Source organism: Rhinolophus sinicus, linkage group LG14 (assembly GCF_036562045.2).
Source record: "Rhinolophus sinicus isolate RSC01 linkage group LG14, ASM3656204v1, whole genome shotgun sequence".
NCBI lineage: Eukaryota > Metazoa > Chordata > Mammalia > Chiroptera > Rhinolophidae > Rhinolophus > Rhinolophus sinicus.
In genome coordinates this window covers 31,182,275-31,205,013 of record NC_133763.1, presented here as the reverse complement: position 1 = coordinate 31,205,013, position 22,739 = coordinate 31,182,275, and the positions used below count along the sequence as shown (strand labels likewise).

General features: G+C 39.1%; 1 protein-coding gene across 8 annotated transcripts in view; it reads right to left on the bottom strand.

Moving 5' to 3' along the window:
- The window catches only part of RIPOR2 (RHO family interacting cell polarization regulator 2), a 185,064-nt gene that overhangs the window by 48,967 nt on the left and 113,358 nt on the right, over positions 1 to 22,739 (bottom strand). For 7 of the 8 annotated variants that reach the window (XM_019716822.2, XM_019716819.2, XM_019716820.2 and 4 more), the window contains exons 2-5: positions 7,506 to 7,632; positions 3,169 to 3,324; positions 2,353 to 2,431; positions 864 to 887 (exon numbers count right to left, since the gene is read on the bottom strand). In XM_019716822.2, coding sequence (XP_019572381.2) covers positions 864 to 887; positions 2,353 to 2,431; positions 3,169 to 3,324; positions 7,506 to 7,632 — 386 coding nt within the window. Of the gene's footprint in view, positions 1 to 863; positions 888 to 2,352; positions 2,432 to 3,168; positions 3,325 to 7,505; positions 7,633 to 14,915; positions 15,105 to 22,739 lie in introns of those variants that run through there. The other variant, XM_074318942.1, reaches the window with a different exon arrangement.

Sequence of the window (22,739 nt, the reverse complement as noted above, 5' to 3'; positions counted from 1 at the left end):
TTATTGGAATCCTTGTGTTTCACATCAAGGGAGTCCCATCAAATGGAATGCACTGGATTTCTGGCAGCAGTATCATATTGGAGTATAACTGAATTCCTTTATAACAACATATTTTATTAGCTTGAAGATAAATTTTTTTCTCTCCACATTTTAGTGTCTCTGAAATTGAGGTGCATTTTACAAGTGCCATTGCCTGTGCATTCTCAGAGATAATCACAGTTATTTATGTGTCATCGCTTCATTTGAGTATACATATTATTATTACATGCATTAAATTTAATTACTCTTTCAAATGTTTGCAAACAGATTATACTATAATTCAGCATTAAAGGCATTGTATATGAAAGGCATGGAAAGAGACAGCATCATATATAACTAAAAAAATTACATTTAAAACAGGCCTAAAAGCTTTGTTACTAAATATAAAATATAAATTTGAAGTGGAAAGAAAGGACTGTGTCATAGTTTAACTGGAATCATTTTTTTTTTTCGTAGTGGCACATAAAATAATGGTGTGTTTTCCAATCAAAGATGTCTTTGATTTGATGAAATATGATAGTTTACATTTAGATAGAAGACAGGGAAGGACTTCCAAACACTTTGGAGTTCTGAAACTTTTCAGCACACTGAAAATCTTACAGCCAGGTGGCATTTTTATGAAAGTGATCTTAAACATGTATTGGATCTGCAGATCACAGTACTTATTCATCATCTCGTTAGATAAAAGCATGAATTTTTCTGGGATTAGAAAAATCATCAGTTCTCTAGTATCTTACTGTTATCTAAGAGGGGATCACTGGCCTCTACTCAAGGACACAGGGTTTTATTTTTCAGTAACACCCGAACACGGAACAATAACTTACCTTGTCTAGGTCATAGAGCACGCCCTAAAATAAAAAAAAGGAGTATCTGGATTAAAACATATCTTTCTCAAAATTGTTACTGAAATTAGCGGAGGGTTTTAATCTGTATTTCTGCGTTGTCAGTGAAATAATGATCAGCCTCGTAAAGTTCACTGGGTTTTTTGATATTTGCTTTAAAAGAGTAAAGCTCCAGGTTATTTTAAATACCAGTAAGAATACTTTTAAGAGACCCTATTTATTTATACTCCATGTCTCCAGAATTCCATCCAGTCCTCTCTGCCCTTTGGGAGCATTAAGGATTTCACATGCTTTGAGCTCTTCTCTCTTACATATTGAGGGGCATATAAATTCACGTTCATATTTTAATTTTTTAAGAATAAATAATATAATAAAATGTAACAATGATATATGTGTTAAAAAAAATACTTGCCTTCCTGGTTAAACATGTAAAATTGGTACTTATGGAGGGTCCTTGAAGGTGGTGATGTGCTTTTCACAAATTATTTTTAAAGCAAGTCCATTTCCTGTGTGCTCACAGTATCACAGGGGAATCAGTACTTCCCCACATCCCCCATGGAGAGGGCTTTTATGGAATGTTATATCTTTCCTTCCACTCACCATTGTTCTCCAAGGAGGGACACTGGTTGCCCATAGAGGATGCTCAAGAGCATTCAAAAACTCTGAAGGCCATTCCATAAGGAGCTCCACATAGATAGAGGCCATTTATCCTCTAACATCATTAGGAGATAACTTCTATAAACCCTTAACTTCTATAAAGCCTTTAACCTCTAGACATTGAAAAAAACAATATGCATTTTAGCACATCTCCTAAAAAAGAAAAAATCGCAGCTATTAATGGACAGCTATACTTCCTGGAAATATGTAGACTTTCACTGGGCTTTCTGATGCCCTGAAACATTAAGATATTATCATTTAGAACTGAACAAAGTCATTTAAAATCATGTATACGTTAGAAACACCTCTCCAACCAGACAAGTTATCAAAATCATTAGAAAAGAGGAGACTTGCAAGCATCTCAAAGAACGCAACGTGCAGTCCAACTGGCGCACGGACGCCTCCACCTTCCCCTGTTGATCCAGCCTCCTTTCCTTCTCTGACGTCATTACCTGTTACATCTTTCAAACGCCAGCGATAAAGCAAAAGTTCTGGGTTCCCAGCTCTGTACTAACAATATGCTAGGGAAATCCCGACTTTTCATTTCCTTTTATTATTCAAGGGAAGGGGTATAGGGAGGTTTTTTTTAAGTATTTTTTCCTGATTATAAAGTTTATCTGCATAAATGTGCTTGGAAAACACTTAAGCATATCAAGAATAAAGCATTCAAATACATCAGGAAGCAGATAGTATTTTGCGCCTTGGATCTGCTTTTCTTGAAGGTTCTTCCTCATCCCCATCCCCATCTAGTAAAAGATACTTAGCTAAAAAAAAGAACACTGTGTTAACATCTTGATGACTGGGTGGTACCTACCAGGCGAGAGTTTCTTCTCATATCTTTTAACTGAGCTGTCAACTTGTCCAACTCCGTCTGGTGAACCTCCAGATATTCACTGCAAAGACAAGACAAGATATAATTATGAACTTTGTGACTGTCAAGTGAAATCTGGTGTTGCTGACCTTTTCCTTCTGAAAAGATTAAGAATCTGAACCTCACTTTGTGGAGGGCAGAGTTGGTGGGGAAGAGGCACTATATTTTACCAATCTCTCAACATTATGAAAGCTCTAGTAATTGCATCTGATACTATCCAGAAGATCAAAAAGAAGAACCCCCATGAGGTTGAAAGCCCAGAACAGAAAAAAACGATGAGGAGGGAAAGGGCCAGAAAAATATGGAGTCCATCCTAGGACTGGGCTCACAGAATTCTATTTAATGCAATACAACACCGACTGTAGATGTGTCACCAAACATTGGGGAAGTTTTATTCTGGATAAATAATCCCTATAATATACTTGTGAAGGTTTCAGAACCCTTCTTCAGCAAGCTTTAAAATCGATCTGCCTGTCCACCATGGTTTAAGTGGAATCCAATACCATACAGAGTTCAATATAAACCCATTACTCTTTCAGGTCTCCTTCAGTGTTACGGACATCATGTTGAAACCCAATAAATTTCACATTTTTGGGACTCATTTAAGGCTTCCTTGATGATGGTACGAGAATAAAACATCTACTACAGAAATAGACATTTAAAAATTATTTCATAAACTTGTTTTACCTTTGACCCCCACCTTCCCAACACTCTAGAAAGGAAAAAGTTTCAATGCATTGTTAGGTTTCAGGTTCTTACTCAAGTCCACTTTTCAAGGCCCTGTAAACCTGTTCCACCCTTTTAGGTTGAGGCTCTTTGGGAGGGCTGTTGTTTTTGTGTCCTAAATTGTGCATTTTCTTCAGTTTGGCCTGAGGCTTCTTGAGAGCAGAGGTATTTTCAATGAAGGAGTTACATCTATGGAAAGAGAAAAGAAATTGTGAGTCTCAGGCATCCAAAAGGATTTGACGAAAGAAATTCTTTTTAATCATCTGTGTTTGTATTTGTGTCTTTTGGGGAAGGTAACATTCCCTTATATATTAATAGATCTGAGCCATCCTACACCAAGTTTCTTGGTATTAGATTTAACTGCTGAAACCTGGAAGCTTTGCTGGGCAGCAGCCTCCCCGAGTCACAGCCTAGCTTCAGGTAATGTGCACTCTGAGTAAAAACATATCATGTCACTGAAACCTCATAGGAAGCCAAGAACAACCCCCCCCCCCCCCAAGTAGAAATAATGAACAGGCAGAAGGATATAAACCAACTGAAAAATATGTGCATTAGGCAACGTCAAGTACAAGCATCTATTAAATTTGACTAGGATGTGAATGAATGCCTTTTTGATAAAGTGCCATAAGTATGACAAATGGCTAATTTTGTACACTGTTAAAATAAAAAAAAGCACAGAGCTGCACTGATAGCTTTTCCTTAAGCTTTATTTTTATGGAGCACATTATGTTTAGGTATTACATAAAACTCAACATCTCTGTTAGTGGCAGGGGGGCAGCCCAGTGGTGAGATGGACACCCGATAACTTGCACTCAGACTACTGATCTGACCAGGAGACCAAGAGGCCAAACTGCTCCCTGACCCAGCTATCAATTGAAAAGCATGAGCTCTGAATCATTAGGTACGTGCTATGCACCTCACAAGTTAATTATTAGTTATTTTCCTCTGCTATCACTGCGTGCACCAAAGCAGACTATACAAATCAAAGCACATCAGGCTCCTCAGAGCATAAGACCTTTATGATGTTAGAAAATCTGAAAACAAACTTCACTTCATATTACCTATTTCACTATCTGTGATTTCTTTCTTGAGAAAGAAATCTATTTTCCTATTTTAGATGAGGGGAGAGTCCAGGGAAACTGGAAGACTAACTTTCCCATGTCTGAATGACATCTGCTCTTCAGAGGCAGTCTTTATTCACTGCATAACTTCATACCAAACAGTTTCCAAAATCTGGATGCAATGGAAAATGTGCTTCACAAAGGGGTGTGTGTGTGGTGGGGAGGTGATTTCAAATTCTATTACAAAGCTATTGTAATTAAAATAGTACGGTACTGGCATGAAAACAGACACATAGATCAACGGAACAGCATAGAGAGTCCAGAAATAAATCGATGCCTATATGGTCATTTAATCTATGACAAAGGAGGAAAGATAGTGTCTTTCACTATCTTTCCTAGGGTGTTGGGAAAACTGGACAGTGCATGCAAAAGAATGAAGCTTGACTACTATCTTACGTAATACACAAAAATTAACTCAAAATTAAAGATTTGAACATAAGGCCTGAAACCATAACATTCCTAAAAGAAAACAGGAGATAAACCACTCAAACTGGTCTTGGTGATGATTTTTTTGAATCTGACACCAAAAGTAAAAGCAACAAAAGCAAAAATAAACAAGTACAGCTTCTGTACATCAACAAAATAAAAAGGCAATGGGAGAAAATATTTGCAAATCACATATTTGGTAAGGGATTAATATCCAAAATATATAAAGAGCTCATACCACTCAATAGCAAAACATCAAACAATTTGATTAAAATGGGTAGAGGACCTCAGGAGACATTTTCCCAAAGACATACAGATGTTCAACAAGTACACGAAAAGGTGCTCATCATCACTAATCATAAGGGAAATGCAATTCAAAACCACAATGAGATATTACTGCACACCTGTTAGAATGGTTATTATCTAAAGGACAAGGGATAACAAGTGTTGGTAAAGGTGTGGAGAATAAGAAAACCCTTGCATACTGTTGGTGGGAATGTAAATTGGTGCAGCCACTATGGAAAACAGTATGGAGGTTCCTCAAAAAAATTAAAAATGAAACTCCCATATGATCTAGGATTCTCATTTCTGGGTATTTGTCCAAAGAAAATGAAAATACTAACTTGAAAAGATATACGAGATGTGATTTAAAAATACCATGAATGTTTAAATAAAAAAATTTATCACAGTAAAAGACACATTGCTCTCAATCCCCCTCAAAATACTCCTCTATGATTTGAACACACTTATTCCATCATTCTTGCCACTTTCTGAAGCAGTTCTGGAAGTCCTCTTTCGTGAGTGTCTTTAATTGTGCTGTCGTGCTGCCTTCATGTCTTGAATTGGTTCAAAATGTTTACCTTTCATGGTCATTTTGACTTTGGGGAAGAGCCAGATGTTGCATGGTGCCAGATCCAGTGAATAAGGTGGATGAGGACACACCACAATTTTTTGTTTATTAGTTTCAGGTGTACAAAACAATGTAATAGTTAGACATTTACACCCCTCACAAAGTGATAACCCCCTCCCCCAATCTACTACCCTTCTGACATGGTATACAGCTGTTACAATTACATTGACTTTATTCCCTATGCTGTACTCCATATCCTGTGACTATATATATATTAAATTATGGTTGACATTCAATATTATTCAGCTTCTGCTTCAGGTGTACCATGTATCAGTGGTCAGATATCTACACAGTCCATGAAGTGGTCTCCCTAATAAGATAAGTGCCCATCTGACACCCTACAAAATGTAATGTTTTTATTTAACAGAAATTGCCATACCAGAAGCAATGTGTGACATGGAGCCTTTCCATTGTGATAAAAAAAATACAGTGAATGCTGCTGATGAATGCCATCCAATGGAAAGACAGGGATCTTCAATACAGGAAGGGGTGCACGGAACCTTAGTAACACTGTATGACAAGTTTCAACTTGTTCGGTGCAGTCAGTTGGGTGTGAGCTACGGTTGAGAGAAGGTGTGTTTTAAAGTGTGCCGTAAATCATCCTCCATCATGACATTGTTCCGTGTCATACATCGCTTCTGTTATACGGCAATTTCTGTCAAATAAAAACATTACAGTGTGTCTTCATCCACCATATTCACTGGATCTGGCACCATGCAACTTCTGGCTCTTTCCCAAAGTCAAAATGATTTAGGACATAGAGGCAGCCACGACAGCACAACTAAAGACACTCACGAAAGAGGACTTCCAGAACTGCTTCAGTAAGTGGCAAGAGTGATGGGATAAGTGTGTTTGAAGCGAGGGCGAGTATTTTGAGGGGGATTAATGGCAGTGTGTCTTTTACTATGATAATTTTTATTTATTTAAACATTCACCATATTGTTTGATCACACCTCGTATGTATCTCCACGTTTACTGCAGCATTATGGAAGCAGCCTGTGTCCATCAATAGATTAATGGATAAAGAAGATGTGGTACATATATACAATGGACTATTATTCCGTTATAAAAAGAATGAAATCTTGCCATTTGTGACAACATGGATGGACCTCGAGGGCATTATGTTAGGTGAGATAAGTCAGAGAAAGACAAATACCTATGATCTCTTATATGTGGAATCTAAATAAAACAAACAAAAACCCCCCAGAAGCTCATAGATACAGAAAGCAGGTTGATGGTTACCAAAGGTGGGGGTTGGAGGGGGGCTAAATGGGTGAAGGAGATCAAAAGGTAAAAAGAAAAAAAGGTAGCATTTCAAACTAGAGAGAAAAGGACTACCATATATGGTGTTGCAATGGATATATGAAAGACCTTTACTGTTCTGTAAGAAAATACATCAATATCTACCCCCAAAATATGTAATAGACTTGCCTTAACTGGTTATTCCCAAAGCAAATACTAAGGGGGAAAAAAACTTATGAAAGGACATTTAACCTCATTAGGGATGATATAAGAGACTAGAGAGATTTTTAGAAAATGCTCAATATCAACAAATGTATGAAAAAAATATCTTTTGTTGCTGGTTAAAGGATAAATGGGTTCAAACATTTGGAGGCACTTTGGTAATATTTATCAAAAGACCTTAAAAAAGGGTGGAGGGGTGGAGGTAGGAAGAGCTATATATGTGTATTAGTATCTTAATCTAAATATTCAGCCATCTTTTTTTTTTTTTTTTTGTAGGAGGAGTTCTAAATGCTAGAAAAGAAACGACAGCACTTAATTTTGGTACGCTACATCTTTGGTATATTACATGTGCGTGTTGACAAGGCCACATGCCCACAGACCCTCTTCACAGAATCAAAGCTTGCATCCTTCTCAAGCTGCATCCCAGGAGAGAACCACGCATGACTTGCCTAGATCGTCTCTCCTGAAGGCCGCTGAACCCCGCAAATGACTGGCTTCTAATGATGCCATTGGGCCCTCCCGGTGAGAAGGACTGGGATCCCACAAACATATTTTCTGGGAGTCGGGCTGGTAGTCCTGTAAGACAAGGGAAAGATTATGGTAAATTACAGGCAGGTTCAGACAGAAAACACACTAAACTTGTCAACAGTGAGAAAAGGTGTGACTCGAGGTCTGGTGGGGTGAGTCATGAGGCTGTTAGATGCTAGTAAAGGTTCTTTCTGCCACGTTCTTTTTAAGCCAAAGGGTTCACTTTCAGGTGAAAAAACAAAAAACATAAAACCACCAAACCTACCTCCTGAGACATAAATAAAAATAAATTACACGCAATTATCAGTCACTTTAGGTATCCTTCAGGGATTTTATAACAAAATAAGTTTTCAACCATATCTTCAGAAAAGCATGAAAATTTTGTAATGTTGACCTTCATTCAACAACAGTAAAAACACAGAAATAGGCCAAGTCAAAGTTTCAGCCAGGTCCTGCATCACATTCAAAACACAGTCAGGTCATAGGGTAGAATTTGACACTTAGAAGTCATAAGACTAAAAACACAAGGTTTCTTTAGAGATGAACTTACTTAAATTTGTTCTCTCTTTTTCTACCCTGAAGTATATTTGGAAAGATAAGATTGTATCGCTATTGTGGCAGTGCAAAAGAAGAGAGAGAGAGCAGTCACAAAAGCAGTGATAATCTAGGTTATGATAAGAACCTGAGAAAAGGGGGGCAGCTGGTTAGCTCAGTTGGTTAGAGTGTGGTGCTGATAGCACCAGGGTTGCCGGTGCGATCCCCACATAGGCCAATGTGAGGAACAAACAAACAAACAAAAAAACCTGAGAAAAGAGACAAGAAAGGAAAGAGGAAAATGCACCAAAAAGCCCACCCCAGTTCAGTCACTTAATCCCTTTGGTAAAGGCTTACCACGACTGACCAAGATACACTGTCAAAACACAACTTCAGCTAGACAGAAGCCCAAGGTCAGCTCCTCCAGAAGATTAGTTCCTCTGAAGCCTGCCTTAGGCTGTGAGGTTCTTCTATTTCCTTGAGATCAGGAAGAGTCAGAGCACATACCACTATCTTAGCAGGTGACCTCAGTCCAGAGAAGGGGGGCTCTCAGGAGAAAGGAGAGGCAACTACAATCCAGATTGAAAAATTCCACAGTGGACAGACACCACACTGCTGAGTTTGAATAGCATCAATTGCCCTTTAAAGACTCGGCCTATGAGAAAAGCTGAAAAACGACAGCAGCAGAACTCTGGTAGTCCATCTAGATGTGATGGAAAAGCCAATTTCATTATATACACCTTACTCAAAACGATTCAAAGTAGCTCTGCCAAAGGAAAAGAGGCTTGAGTGAATAGTTTCCCCAGAGAGGACACAGCCTCCTCCCCCGTGCTGCTGCAGGTCTTTAAATCCCCTTCGCCCCTCACCACCAACCCCAGAAGAAAGCAGCTCTGGGGGTTCTATGCATTCTTGCAGGTATTGGTGCTGACTCACTAGGCAATAGGCTTGTTCTCTGATCTGGGTGGCACGTGAATCCCACCCATTCTGGTGAGGGTGAAGTGGAGGTGTGGAGGAGGGAGGGAAGCATTCTCTAGAATTTTTAAGGTAACAAAGTGGAAGTATGTGCGTGCAGTAAAATGACCATCCAGTGCATGAACGGCAGGATAAAAATGCAGCTGCAGATAAGGCTCTCTGTTATTTCTCTCCACTCCCCAGGCTCAAAAATAATCACGATTCACTTAAATCCTTAATGATGCTCTCCTAAGTGCTCTTTGTTGCTTACTGAAAGGTCTGTCTACTTTTCATTGAAAACAACTTCTTAGGTTCATAAACCATGCTTGGGCTACCTTTGTGTCACATGCAAACTTGTAATAAATATCAAGAAAACACCGTACTTTATGTTCTTTCTGTGCTCAATAATTTTATAACCAAAACCCATCTTACAGTCTCAATATGGCAAATTTTATTAGCATTGTATCTCACTTTGTCAATTATTGTTCAATAGGTCTACTGCATCATGGAACTCTTTGATCACAGGAAGAGACAAAAGTATTTGAAATATTTTAACTGTATGATTGTCTTGTATTCCCTAGAAATTATGTTTTTTTAAACCAAAAAAACTTTTTTCTCTTATTCATTGGATCACTAGTTTCAATTCCAGTATTGATGCCTGGTTCCCACTTCTAGGCATTCTGATTTAATTAATATGGAATTTGACCTGGGTATTGGGATTTTGAAAAGGTCCCCAGGTGATTCTGATGTTCAGCAAAGAAAAGAAAAAAAGAAAAGAAAAATGATGCCGAGTTGGTTGACATTTTAAAACTTAAAATAATCTGCTATAATGTCTCAAATCCAACTTTTAAATTATGCTATTCAGTCTTTTTTTTTTTTTTTTAAAGAGTTTATTGGGGAAGGGGAACAGGACTTTATTGAGGAACAGTGTGTACTTCCAGGATTTTTTCTAAGTCAAGTTGTTGTCCTTTCAATCTTAGTTGTGGAGGGTGCCGTTCAGCTCCAAGTCCAGTTGCTGTTGTTATTTGTAGGGGGCACAGCCCACCATCCCTTGCTGGAGTCGAGTTGAACTGGCAACCTTGTGGTTGAGAGCCCACTGGCCCATGTGGGAATCCAACGTGCAGCCTTCGGTGTTAGGAGCACGGAGCTCCAACTGCGTGAGCCACTGGGCTGGCCCTGCTATTCAGTCTTAAATAAGCCTCTCTTTGCAAAGCTTAAATGTCTTGTTAAATGAATCAAACACAAGAAAGTAAAACATATGAGCTGGATTGTAAAATAACTTTTTCTTCCTCTTTTTCTGTAATAAGTAAGAAAGATTCTTGAGAACAAAACAAATATTTGTCCTAGACTCTAAGACTATAAAATGCTTTGGGGTGAGTAAAATCCTCAGAAGCTTTTCTTATTTACATGTTGAATGGATGACCACTGGGAACATGTCTGGATAAGTGTTTTCAAAGTTCTATTTTGCCTTTCTGGTCTCAGAAATGATGATTATCTATCAGGAAATGATTTGGAGGAGACCTGGTTTAAGCTGAGATCTCTATCCTGCCGTTAACTACCCTGAAGGCTAATAGCACCACCCATAAAACAAAAAAGGTCATAAAATGAGCCTGTGTGCACCCTTCACACAAAGTTAGGGTCTTGGAGAAAAGAAGAAATAGTCTGGGATGGAGCAGAGCTGAGCAATGAGGAACAAGAGCATACAAAAACACCTTCCCACCCCTAACTCTGAAGTAATGGGGAGAGTTCTTTGCTGCTAGTCTTTCAGCTTCTGCAGTTCTTCCCCAGTTGCAAGTTCTTTTGCAACTTTCTGTCATCATCTTTTTGACAACTCCACTCCCACGTCCTGGCACCCTAAGTCTTCAGGCTGCTCTCTGGCTTTCTAGAAGTCCCACAGACCCATCTCTGCCTCGCTTCCAGGCAAAACCTCCGCTGAAGCTACACTACTCATTTTCAAGCTTTAAGGATTTCAGCCAGTAATCCATGCCAGCACCATTTGCTTTTTAACAGGAGATGCTCCTTGGGACCAAGAGCCTTCACCTAAAGAAAGGACTATAGTAGAACTGCAGTATTATTGCTGGTAGGCATGTAAAGTGGTACCCAAAGTTTGCAGGACAATTTGGCATTGTCAATTTAAAATGTAAAAGATACTGGTTCTTTAACATATTACAGCTACTCTTTGGTATCTCTTGTAGAGATAAACTCAAGTTCACAAAAAAGCATATACACCAAGACATGGAAACAGCCAAAATGTCCTTCGATAGATGAATGGATAAAGAAGTTGTGGTATATATACACAATGGAATACTATTCGGTGGTAAGAAAAGATGATATAGGAACATTTGTGACAACATGGATGGATCTTGAGAGTATGATGCTAAGCGAAACAAGTCAGACAGAAAAAGCAGAGAACCATATGATTTCACTGATATGTGGTGTATAAACCAAAAACAACAAAAGAACAAGACAAACAAATGAGAAACAAAAACTCATAGACAGAGACAATAGTTTAGAGGGTAAGGGGGGTGGGGGGTGGGAGATGAGGGTAAGGGGGATCAAATATATGGTGATGGAAGGAGAACTGACTCTGGGTGGTGAACACACAATGGGATTTATAGATGATGTAATACAGAATTGTACACCTGAAATCTATGAAATTTCACTAACAATTGTCACCCCAATAAATTAAAAAAAAAAAAAGAAATCTATTTTTTTTCTGTTGATTTTCCTTAGGGATAGTTTAAACCAGATTTGTTTTAAGTCAGATAGAACCCCTCCTTTACTTTTCCTCAGCCTGCTTGTTAAGATGACACCATCAGAGACATGAAAAGAATTTGTGCATTGGCACTTGACATCTCTTGCTGCTGGGAACCCCTTTACCACCACGTGAACAGATTCTGGAGAAAGAAAGACAAGGTAGTAAGGGCCCTGAACTATTCCCAGCTATCATGGCTGAAGCCCCTGATATGTGAGCAAGGCCTTTCACTCCAGTTTAGCAGCCTAGACCAAAAGAAATGAACTGCCAATCCACAGAATCCTGAGGAATAATAAATGTTCGTTGCTTTAAGTCAAAAAAAAAAAAAAAAAAAAAAAGCATGTACAGGGATGATCATGTGATCATGACAGGCAACATAATAGCAGAAAAGTGGAAATGATATAAATGTTAATCATTATAGGAATGCTCAATATATTATGGCATAACCATGGGATAGAATACTACGTAGCAGTTAAAAACAATATGCCTACCTGACCTGAAGTCCTTGAGTCTGTTTAAATTATAAGGTAGCTCATCAAGTCAGCAGGCAGCTTTTAGAGAAGAGCCCGAAGCCTAGAGAGCAGGATCTGGGGAGGGGGCTGACGCAGCTAAAGTGAGATCAAGGGATCAAGAGCTCCCCCCTCACCCAAGTCTCATGCCCTGTTTGGACCAGAAATAAAAGGTTGGACATAAGTACAGTTCAGAGGGGGAAGCAGCCAGCTGTCTGGAGAATTTAGCGATTAGCTGACTTAAAAATAAATGTATGAGTGATAGAAGTCAACCTAGGAGAGTTATTGGCAGGATGGGCAATAAAAGTCATTGTCACCTAGCAGACCCAGGTAACAGGCCCTATAGTGCAGCCCATGGTAGTTCTGCCAGTACAAGTAGAAAAAATGGAAGAAAAATGTTTGGAAAGTTCCATTTAGGTGACAGTTTTATTTCCCATTATATTTTACAAACTGGTGTGGGGACAGAGCCAGGAGTGCAGTTTCCAGGCTCTCGGCCTCACATAGAAAGGTGCTGGCTCAGGTAGTAAATGGCCATCAACTGTGATTGGATGGCCATCAGCTGTGGCTAGTTGGCTGTCAGCTGTAACCAGTGAGCCATTGGCCACTAATATAACTGCTGTGGCTACGCTAGCAGCAAAATGGGGATGAGCAAGAAGATGGTGGCTGAACTAGCAAGAGTGGATTGCAGCTAGCAAGTGAGGTTGGTTGGCAGAGAGAAGTGGACAGAAGGTTGTGGATCCTGTGGCTCCTGCTTCCTTGTCTCCAACCCAGCCGCCAGCGAGAATATAGTGGTGTGACTCCCCTACCTATGGCTCTGTGGGTGTTCGTTTTTGGCCTCACCATATCCTGCATTCTTATGCGGGGAGTGGGAGCTGAGACCCCACATAAAACCCTGCATGACGCTGGAACTCTGGCTTATTCTTTCCTATAAGTTTGCTTAGTCTGAGTGAACAAACCTGGCTCCCCAAATGTGCACAACTCCTCTAGGGACCCATAAATGTTGGTACGCTAAGTGAAGGGTCCTGGTAGCACAGCAGCAGGCCAGCCTCCTTCAACGCCTGCCAGGCACGAATCCTCAAACTGAGCAGTGCAGAAGGGAAGTGCTGGAGCCATCGACTAACCTAGACGGTAGCTGGACAAAGCCTCTAGTCAGCTAAAAAAATGTCAATACTGATTGTTAAGAGTTAGGTATACTGAGACCCATTAAAGGAAATAGGAAATCATTTGATTATTTTTAGTTTTTTCAAGGATGAAACACTCTGCTGTATTAGGAAAACGCAGAAAAGTAGATAAAAGGCAGGGCAGGGAGGGGGAGAGAAGAACCATACTGTTTCTGTCACCCAAAAACAACCACCAGGACTAGGATAATTTTGGTGTATATCATTGTCTTCAACTCTTCCCTTTCAATTTAAAACATGATAATTTTGAACATGTTGCATGCTAAATTTTGTGTTTTGCTTTTTCTGTCAGATTCTTTTTTTTAGAGCTATGTCGAGGGGTTTATAAATTAGCTTTTTTCTTAAACTATTTTTAAAAGGATATTTAGGTCTCTCCCAGATTCTGTGTGCTCCTCTGGATAATAAAAGGAAATCCAACCAGCCTACATTAGGCATTTTGATTTCTGATTTTAAGATATGGCCAAAGTCCAAATGAACCCCTTCAAGGATGGCACAAGCGTCTCTCTTTGGGAAACAAGACAGCACATTCACATCTGCACACTCTTGAGGATGTTTTAGATCAAACATCATGAACTTACAACAACGCAATAGCTGGACATCATTGCCCTAACCCTTGTAATGTTTTTATGGTATCTTCCTCTTTTTTACTTAAACAAATCCTCTCTCTAATTAAAAACACAAATAAGTAATTCTGGAAGATCCCCACTGATGATAAAAAATATAAGAGATTTCTTAATGAAGATAGTAAGGACATCTTAGTTCTTCCCAAAGCCTTTCTCATGAGGGGAGAATGTCAACTTAAAAACCAATAGTTGCCACAGTTACAAAGCTATGCCACTTCCACAAGTTAGACTGACATTAGCCATCTGAGATAAGGCAATGACCACTAGGTAAGCTGGTAGGTTGCTGGCAAACAAAAAATTCTACAATCAATTCAAGTGTTTCTGGTGCCAAGAATAGCAGCAGGCAAAGGAACATGACAGAACCTTTTCTTTTTTGCGAGGCAGGGGGATTTCTGGAAGTGTTCTAAAACTTTGTGATGATTATTGCACAGCTGTATACATTTACTAAAACTCAAACTGTATACTTATGATTAGTACATTTTATCAAATATATGGTGATGGAAAGAGAATTGACTCTGGGTGGTGAACACACAATGTGATATATATAGGTGATGTAATACAGAATTGTACACCTGAAATCTATGTAACTTTACTAACCATTGTCACCCCAATAAACTTTAATTAAAAAAAGGATTAGTACATTTTATGGTATGTGACTTTTACATCAATAAAGCTATTAAAAATACCATCAATTTCTAGAAAAAGTCATCATTCCTTCTGCAAGAGAAAGTACCAAGAAATCGAGACATAAAAAGGAAAAGCTGAATCAATAAGCAATCACCTGTGGAGCTGAATGCTTTCATGACAAGATCCTTTCCTCCAATGAGGCAACGTGAAATGCAGGACGCTGATCACTTTCTTTTCTTTTTCTCCCTTTCTTCTGCCTCCTCCCTCCTCCCTCCGGTTCATGCCATTGTTTCTCAGTCTACTTGTGTAGGACACAGCTCCCTGGCCCATGCTGGTGTTATGAGCCTTGCAATTCCCCCCAGCTGAGGCCGTCGTTGCCCGTCATCGGTCAGCTGCTCACAGCAGCTCGTGGTAGTTCTTGCTGGCAGCCGGGCCACCAGTCACTCCTGGCAGCACATGCTGACCTCCTGCTGCTCATGGCAGCCCAACTCCAGGGAGACTCATTGTTCACAACCTTAGCTGTAGAGAGCGCAGCTCACTGGCCCATGTGGGAATCCAACTGGCGACCTCGGCATTAGGAGCACTGCATTCCAATCACCTGAGCCACCGGGCCGGACCCCCGCTTTGCGTTCTGACTCATTTTTTCAAGCCTGATTTTTGTTCCTCCTCACTCCTTTCCTAACAATGCCAGCCATCCTGTTTGTGTTCCCCACATCTTGGTCAAAAGCTGAAGTATAATTCAGGTGTCTGAAAGAGGCAATGTGGGCTAGATGTAAATAGCCTGCTAGGCTAAGTGATTATTCAAGATGAATCCTAAAAATAGGTGTCTGCTTATTATATAGTTGCAAGGTACCTATTACAGAAGAGTTGACTAATCTTAAAAAAGTAGGTATATTTAAGTCTTTGGCTACTTTTTTCCCCCTTTCTTCTGCCTCCTTCCTCCCCCCATTCCGGTTCAAGCCGTTGTTTCTCAGTCTACTTGTGTAGGACACAGCTCCCTGGCTCATGCTGGTATTATGAGCCTTGCACTCCCCCCGGCTGAGGCAGTTGGTAGCTGAGCACACGGTAGCCCACGGTAGCCCACAGCAGCACACAGCAGCCCGTGGCAGCCCAGCTTCAGGGAGAGTCGTTGTTCATAATCTTAGTTGTAGAGGGCACAGCTCACTGGCCCATGTGGGAATCAAACCAGCCATCTCAGCGTTGGGAGCACGGCACTCCAACCATCTGAGCCACCAGGCCAGCCCCTTTGGCTATTTTTTTAATGCACTGCTTTAAAATAAGTCAGGGCAATGGTAATATTTACTTCTCAGTTGTTAACACTGTCTGCTAACCAAATGATAAATGCATGCATGATACCTAACAATGACAAAGACAAGTGATGTGAATCGATGAAAAAGTTTGTAGAACAACTCAATATAGATTCACTCCTTGCAAGAAGATAGAAGAAGAACCAAGATGGAGTCTTAGGCAAGTACTAAACTTGCTGAACCTCAAACTGGTTATCTGTAGAAAGAGAGTAGCATTTCCTCCCCATTTTAACAGACACGCATTATAAGGTTCAACGGAGATCAAACCATTGTTCAATCTTACCATCACACAGCCACCTGGATATCTTCTAACCTGACTTCCCATTAGCCCCATGGATGGCAGGACTTCTGCTTAGAAACATACATAAAATGAGGAAGTGCTTTACAAAACGTAAAGTACTTGAGAAACACAGAGATTGCAGTAATGAAGACTTAGGTTCAACTAACTTAGAAGAAAAAGGAACTCATTTTCAGATCTCTGGAAACTGGTATTGATGGTTCTTTTTCCATGCTTTCTAAGACTCCATCAATCAACACATAATTATTAAGTACATATTATATTCTTAATACTGGCAGGATGCTACATTCTATCCAAAATCCAAAAAGAACCATAGACTAATCTCTGCTTTAAACAGTTGTAATAATTTAATTAGAGAAGATAACATGACTGTACCTAAGCATATGGAGACAATTTGTGATGTAAGAAATAACAAAGAGAAATTTTAAGTGGTACCAATTTCTGAGTGCTCCAAGGAAAGTAGCAAAGTAGAGATGACAAGAATGTGGATTCTCGAGTCAGACAAATCTGTGCTCCACTTGGGTTCTACCATTTACAGCTGTTTGAACTTATGCACGTTACTTAACTTCTCTGAATCCCAATCTCCTCGTTTTACCACAGAGGTTTTTTGTGAGATGCAAATGGGATAATACACACAGTGCCTGGTAAGTTAATTCTCAATAATAATTTAAAATAATAGTGTTATCTCAAAAGAGAGATAAATGAGACAGAAGCAGTCTGAATGTTTCATAACGAAGAAAAGACTGGCTACGTCCAGAAGAATGGGCATGATCCGAACAGGTGAAATCGAGGGATGCGGGAAACGTGCATCTTTTTGAAGATGGTAATTTTTAGATAATTTAAAAGCTGAACTACTCTAAACACTGATAGGACAAAAACAAGGGAGCCCAGTTCAAAAGTCAATTAAAAAAATAATTTGATTTTGAAATAATTTGAAGCTTACAAAAAAGTTGCAAAAAAAGTACAAAAAGCTCTCATATATCCTTCACCCAGGTTCACCATTTGTCGACATTTGTCACATTTTACTTTGTCATCCCCCCTTATACACACACATGCCCGTTAATTCCTGAATCATCTCAGAGCAATTTGCATATACATGTTTATATATTTTTTCTCCTCCCCATTGAGCAATACGCAAATATGATGCAAATATACTCCAAAATTCATCAATGCGTATTTCCTGAGAACATGGGCATTCACTTACATAACTTCAGTACAATTATCAAAATTGGGAAATTTAACATCAATACAATTCTCTTTTCTAATGTGCAGACCTTATTCAAATTTCACTGATTGTCCCAATAATGTTCTGTATATTGTCCCTCTACCCCTATTCTAGGAGCTCAACCAGGATCACACTATGCCTTTCCTGTCATATGTCTTTAGTCTCCTTTTATCTGGAATGGCTCCTTGGCCTTTAATGTCTTTCATGACATTGACATTTCCATAGAGTACAGACCAGCTGTTTTATAGAATGTTCCTTAGTTTGGCTTTGTCTGATGTTTTCTCATAATGACATTCAGGCTATGCAGTGATGTCAAATAAGTGATATTGTTGTCCTTCTCAAGGTATCATCTCAGAAGACACAAGGAGTCACTTGGTCCCATTACTGGTGATGTTAACTTTGATCACTTGGTTAAGGTGTTGTTGGCCAGTTTCTCCCTTGGAAAATTATAATTTTTTACCTTTGTTGTTGGTAAGGAGGTACTTTGAAGCTATGCAAATATCTTGTTTCTTTAACGCAGGAGTTATCGCATCTGTTAATGATTCTTGACCAAATCAATTATTACCATGGTGGTGACAAAACGGTACTCTTTGAACCCAATCATTTTTTTTCTACTGTATAAAAGTTTTCCTTATTCCTTCTATTTATTTGTTTGTTTCTTTATTTCTTTATTGTCAGGTGGACTCATTAATTCTTTTATTTATTTATTTATTTATTTATTTATTTATTTATTTATTTATTTATTTTTTAACAGGACTTTATTGGGGAACAGTGTGTACTTCCAGGACTTTTTTCCAAGTCAAGTTGTTGTCCTTTCAATCTTAGTTGTGGAGGGCGCAGCTCAGCTCCAGGTCCAGTTGCCGTTGTTAGTTGCAGGGCACGCAGCCCACCATCCCCTGCGGGAGTTGAACCGGCAACCTTGTGGTCAAGAGCCCGCGCTCCAACTGAGCCATCCGGGAGCTCAGCGGCAGCTCAGCTCAAGGTGCCATGTTCAATCTTAGTTGCAGGGGGTGGAGCACACCATCCCTTGCAGGACTGGAGTTGAACTGGCAACCTTGTGGTTGAGAGCCCACTGGCCCATGTGGGAATTGAACCGGCAGCCTTGGGAGTTAGGAGCACGGAGCTCCAACTGCCTGAGCCACCGGGCCGGCCCGATTCTTATTTTATTCAATGGGTTTAATCCCTTACTGTCATTTGATGCAAAAGCCAACTAACTGTTCCTGAAGCAATTTTTGAGCAGCTTAGCAGAGTGACATTGCCTTTGAACTACCAAATTCTGCATTTTTGGTAGGAATTAACACACTGAAGGCCTCACTTGGATTATAATTATTTTCCTGAACATCTCCTCACTTTAACCAAGCTACCGTCTTCTTGAGAGTCGGTACTATCTGTCTGTACCAATTCCTTTGATTCATAGTACAGAGTGGGATAGAAAAGCATTGACCCTGGAGCCACGCTGGCCCAGGTTTCACCCAAGTCACCCATCCTTTCTAAGCTCCAATTTTTCTTGTCAATAAAATGAGGATAATAATACCTAAGTCAGAGAGGTTGTTACCAGGAGAACATGAGATAACATATGGAAAGGCCTTAGTGTGGAGTAATGGTCTTTTCTATTAACTAGAACTTGCCTTTTGAAGCTGTATCTGACTTTTAGCAATCAAATGGAATGTACTAATTACAAACCCATATGTGTTATATAGGCGAAGAGATATACAGAAATAAAGTAATCTGACATTACTGCTCCCCTCTTTCTCTCTATGTCAGTCACCCACCAAGCAATAGCAGCAGAACATGGTGAAGCTATTTTAAGGGTCTGGCTGAGTCATTTGAGGAGTAAAGAAAAAATGTTAATAGCATATCTACTCCCCAGGACAGTCAGTTGTAGGAACTTCTAGATAATTGACACCATTATAGCCTGTGGAAATGAAAACTCTGTTTTTTCTCCCTTTCTGGTGGATTAAATAAATACAGGGAATAGCAGCTGGCCTCATGATAATTAAAAGATAGATGATTCAGGACATAAAACAAGCTAAATTTCACAAAGGGATTGAGTGGATTTTGACTAATGTCGTATTCATTTTAAAATGCAAAGTCCAGAATACTCATAGACCTTCATTTGGTGCAAAGAACATATCAAAACAGAACAAACTGTTTCCTGGTTCAAAGGAAAAAAGCATTTTGCACTTCAATGAAGGTTGATGCTATTACTAATAATAAGCGTACATATATTTGTAATATATATATAATAAGCATACATATATTTGTAATATATATATATATCAGGGTGCCAAAAAATGTATAAAAGTAGACACTCTGGTCAACGTTGCTCACGCAGGAGTTCGCAGTAATCAGGAGCATCTGGACATTGATGGTAACCACTTTGAGCACCTCTTGTAATTGCAGAAGTCAAATGTGACTTGTATTCATCTTTTGTTATCGGTATATACTATTACAATTTTAATACAGTTTTTCTTTCTTAAAATGTGTATACAGTTTTTTGGCACTCTGTGTGTGTGTGTGTGTGTGTGTGTGTGTGTGTGTATGTGTATGTGTATTAAGCCCTGCAAAACCCATAAATATCAAAAGGGAACAATCTCTTGGGAACATGGTACTCATAGACAGATTGATGCTGCTGAGAGAAAAATATACCCACCACGAACACTCATTTTTTGATCACCAGATTAAAAAAATAACACTCCAATACAGAAGAAAATGGCCCCGTGCCTGACGTTACCAACCCCTCAGGCATTCCTGCATGCAGCCTCTTTATCCCTAGAGCCTGGTGACTCATTTCTAGCTAATGGTGATTATTGCTTCTTTACTTCAAAACAGCATCAAAATGATAATGACATCTTCTATTGCTGTTTGATTTTACTGAAATTACCATTTTTATGAGCCCATATATATATTTTTTGTTTCCATTAGAACTGAACTACATCTTTGGAAATCCTAAACAGAAAACCCATTAGATTCTGGGAGAATGTGCCCAACAGTGTGCTGGGAATCTAATTGACACACTGTGCACTTGTTCCCTTGCCCCACACGTGTGACTGACACTGGTATTCATTAACAGGCATGAGAATCAGGTAGAACTGACCTTCATAAATAAAGCTGCATGGTGTATTTCATCTCAGAGAAAGGATAAGAAGTTATTTTAAAGCTTTTCAAAGTGGCCTATGTAATCAAACTAATATATATTTCACATGGTTAATTAATTAATTTCTGGCCGTCTGAATAAGTAAACTGAATTGGTAGAGGACTGACTGACAATTGTGTGATAGAAAATATACCTAAAACCATGGACTCAATTATGGTTATATGATCACAGCCTTCATTTAAGCTGGGAGGTTACAGTTAAGCCCTTACAATGTGAAGGTAACGCAATGGACTTAAAACTAAGTCAGTCCTTTCGAACTCGAGTTACATTAGTCATTTTATTCCTGTTGTTATGACAACACTTTTAAAAGCAGCATTTCCAATGCTTAGCATTCAGGCATCTTATTATAGACTTGAAAACAATACATGAGGGTATGACGTGCTGCTCCTAGGGGCTGTAAAAGGGGCCTGGTGCTCACGAAGAGATGCAGTTTGCACACCTGGCCTCCTCGCTCTGGCCTCTAGAGCTCCTTAACTTGCTGTTTTCTACCAAACAAGTAGTGAGGGCTCATCCAGAGGAGGGAAGCTTAAAGAATTTATGTGGGAAGATACGAATTATTATTCACAGTCTCTATTCTGCAGTTGCATTTGTGAACAAGACCTTCTTTCATGATCTTATGTATTTCATTCTCTTGATTATAGCCTGTGTCATATAGTTTTTAGGTCTGTAAATGATGGTATGTTCTGATCGACTTCAATTGCTTATTGTTAGGTATTGGAATGATTTGTTTATGCAACTCTAATTTTGTAGAAAGACTTCTCATAACACACACTTATTATGAAAATTAATAATTGATAAAGGGATATTCATGTTAGAGTGAAAACCTGTTATATGAATCAATGACCTCTTGTGTTTGTACTACAGTGTGATAAAAGTGTAGAATTGTTTATTAAACTATGTCATTATTTTTTAAAGCAACATACAAATAGAAAGATGTTTTTGCTAAGGAAATGAGCTAGTGGAACATTGGCACTTTCTAGTCATTATGTACTAATAGAGAGAAATTTATGTGTTGTGTTTAATTCTCTCTGCCTTAAAGTGAATTTTACCTTTTTCATCCCAAATCTGTGGCATTTTCTGTGAAGTCATGTGAATTATTACTAAACAAAGTATAGCTGATAAAAAGAAAAATGAGGAAGAAAACTATAACAAATGGATTCATTTCAGAAGAACCCAGTGTCAAAAAGTTATTCTAGGATTCTAACAGAGGAAGGCTATGTATACAAGTGCCATCATATGCCAGCATTTTCTAAGTTGAGTGGCTTCCCAGTGGCCTGTACACATGTTCTCTGTGTGGTAATTTTAGCAAATTAAACTGATATAATAAAGAGAGTGGTTTCATTACTGGTCCTCGCTCCTGCATAGCAAGAAGGTGGCAGATGAATAACATCTGCTGAGTTATTTTTGGTAGCCAAAAGCAAATAATTTATAATCAGAATGCAAAGCAGCTAGGTATAGCTATGTGCAAATACCTAGATTATCAACAAAGCAGAATTATGTTCCTTTTTATGGTACCCTCAGGATAGTAAATTAACATGCATTCTTATCTGTCTATGACCCTTTTGCCCATTAACTGTCAGCCAATTTACCAAGAGAGGAGTCAGATCCATTTTTATACAGCAGGAAAATGAGGGTTGGAAGACTTTTCCAAAGACTACTTGTATCTCCTACTGCACCCTCAATCACCTGTTTTCTTCTAGGCCATTCCTTATGATCACTCAGAAATATCCTCTGGGTCACACCAGAATTGTTTGAAGGGCTACTTTTTATTTTCTGAGACTCAAATCTCATTCTTGAATACTTGGCCTTCTCCTGGCCCTTGTCCTTTAGTTATTTTTTCTATGGTTCACTGGTGAGAAAGTAGGTTTTCACTCATTTTCTTGGGTCCTTACCCACTGTCACTATCTACCCCATCCTGTCAGCCTCGGCAAAGTTATAAACAGTAGAGTGACAGCTGGTGATTCTTTGGATAAGCCTGGGAGAAATAAAGC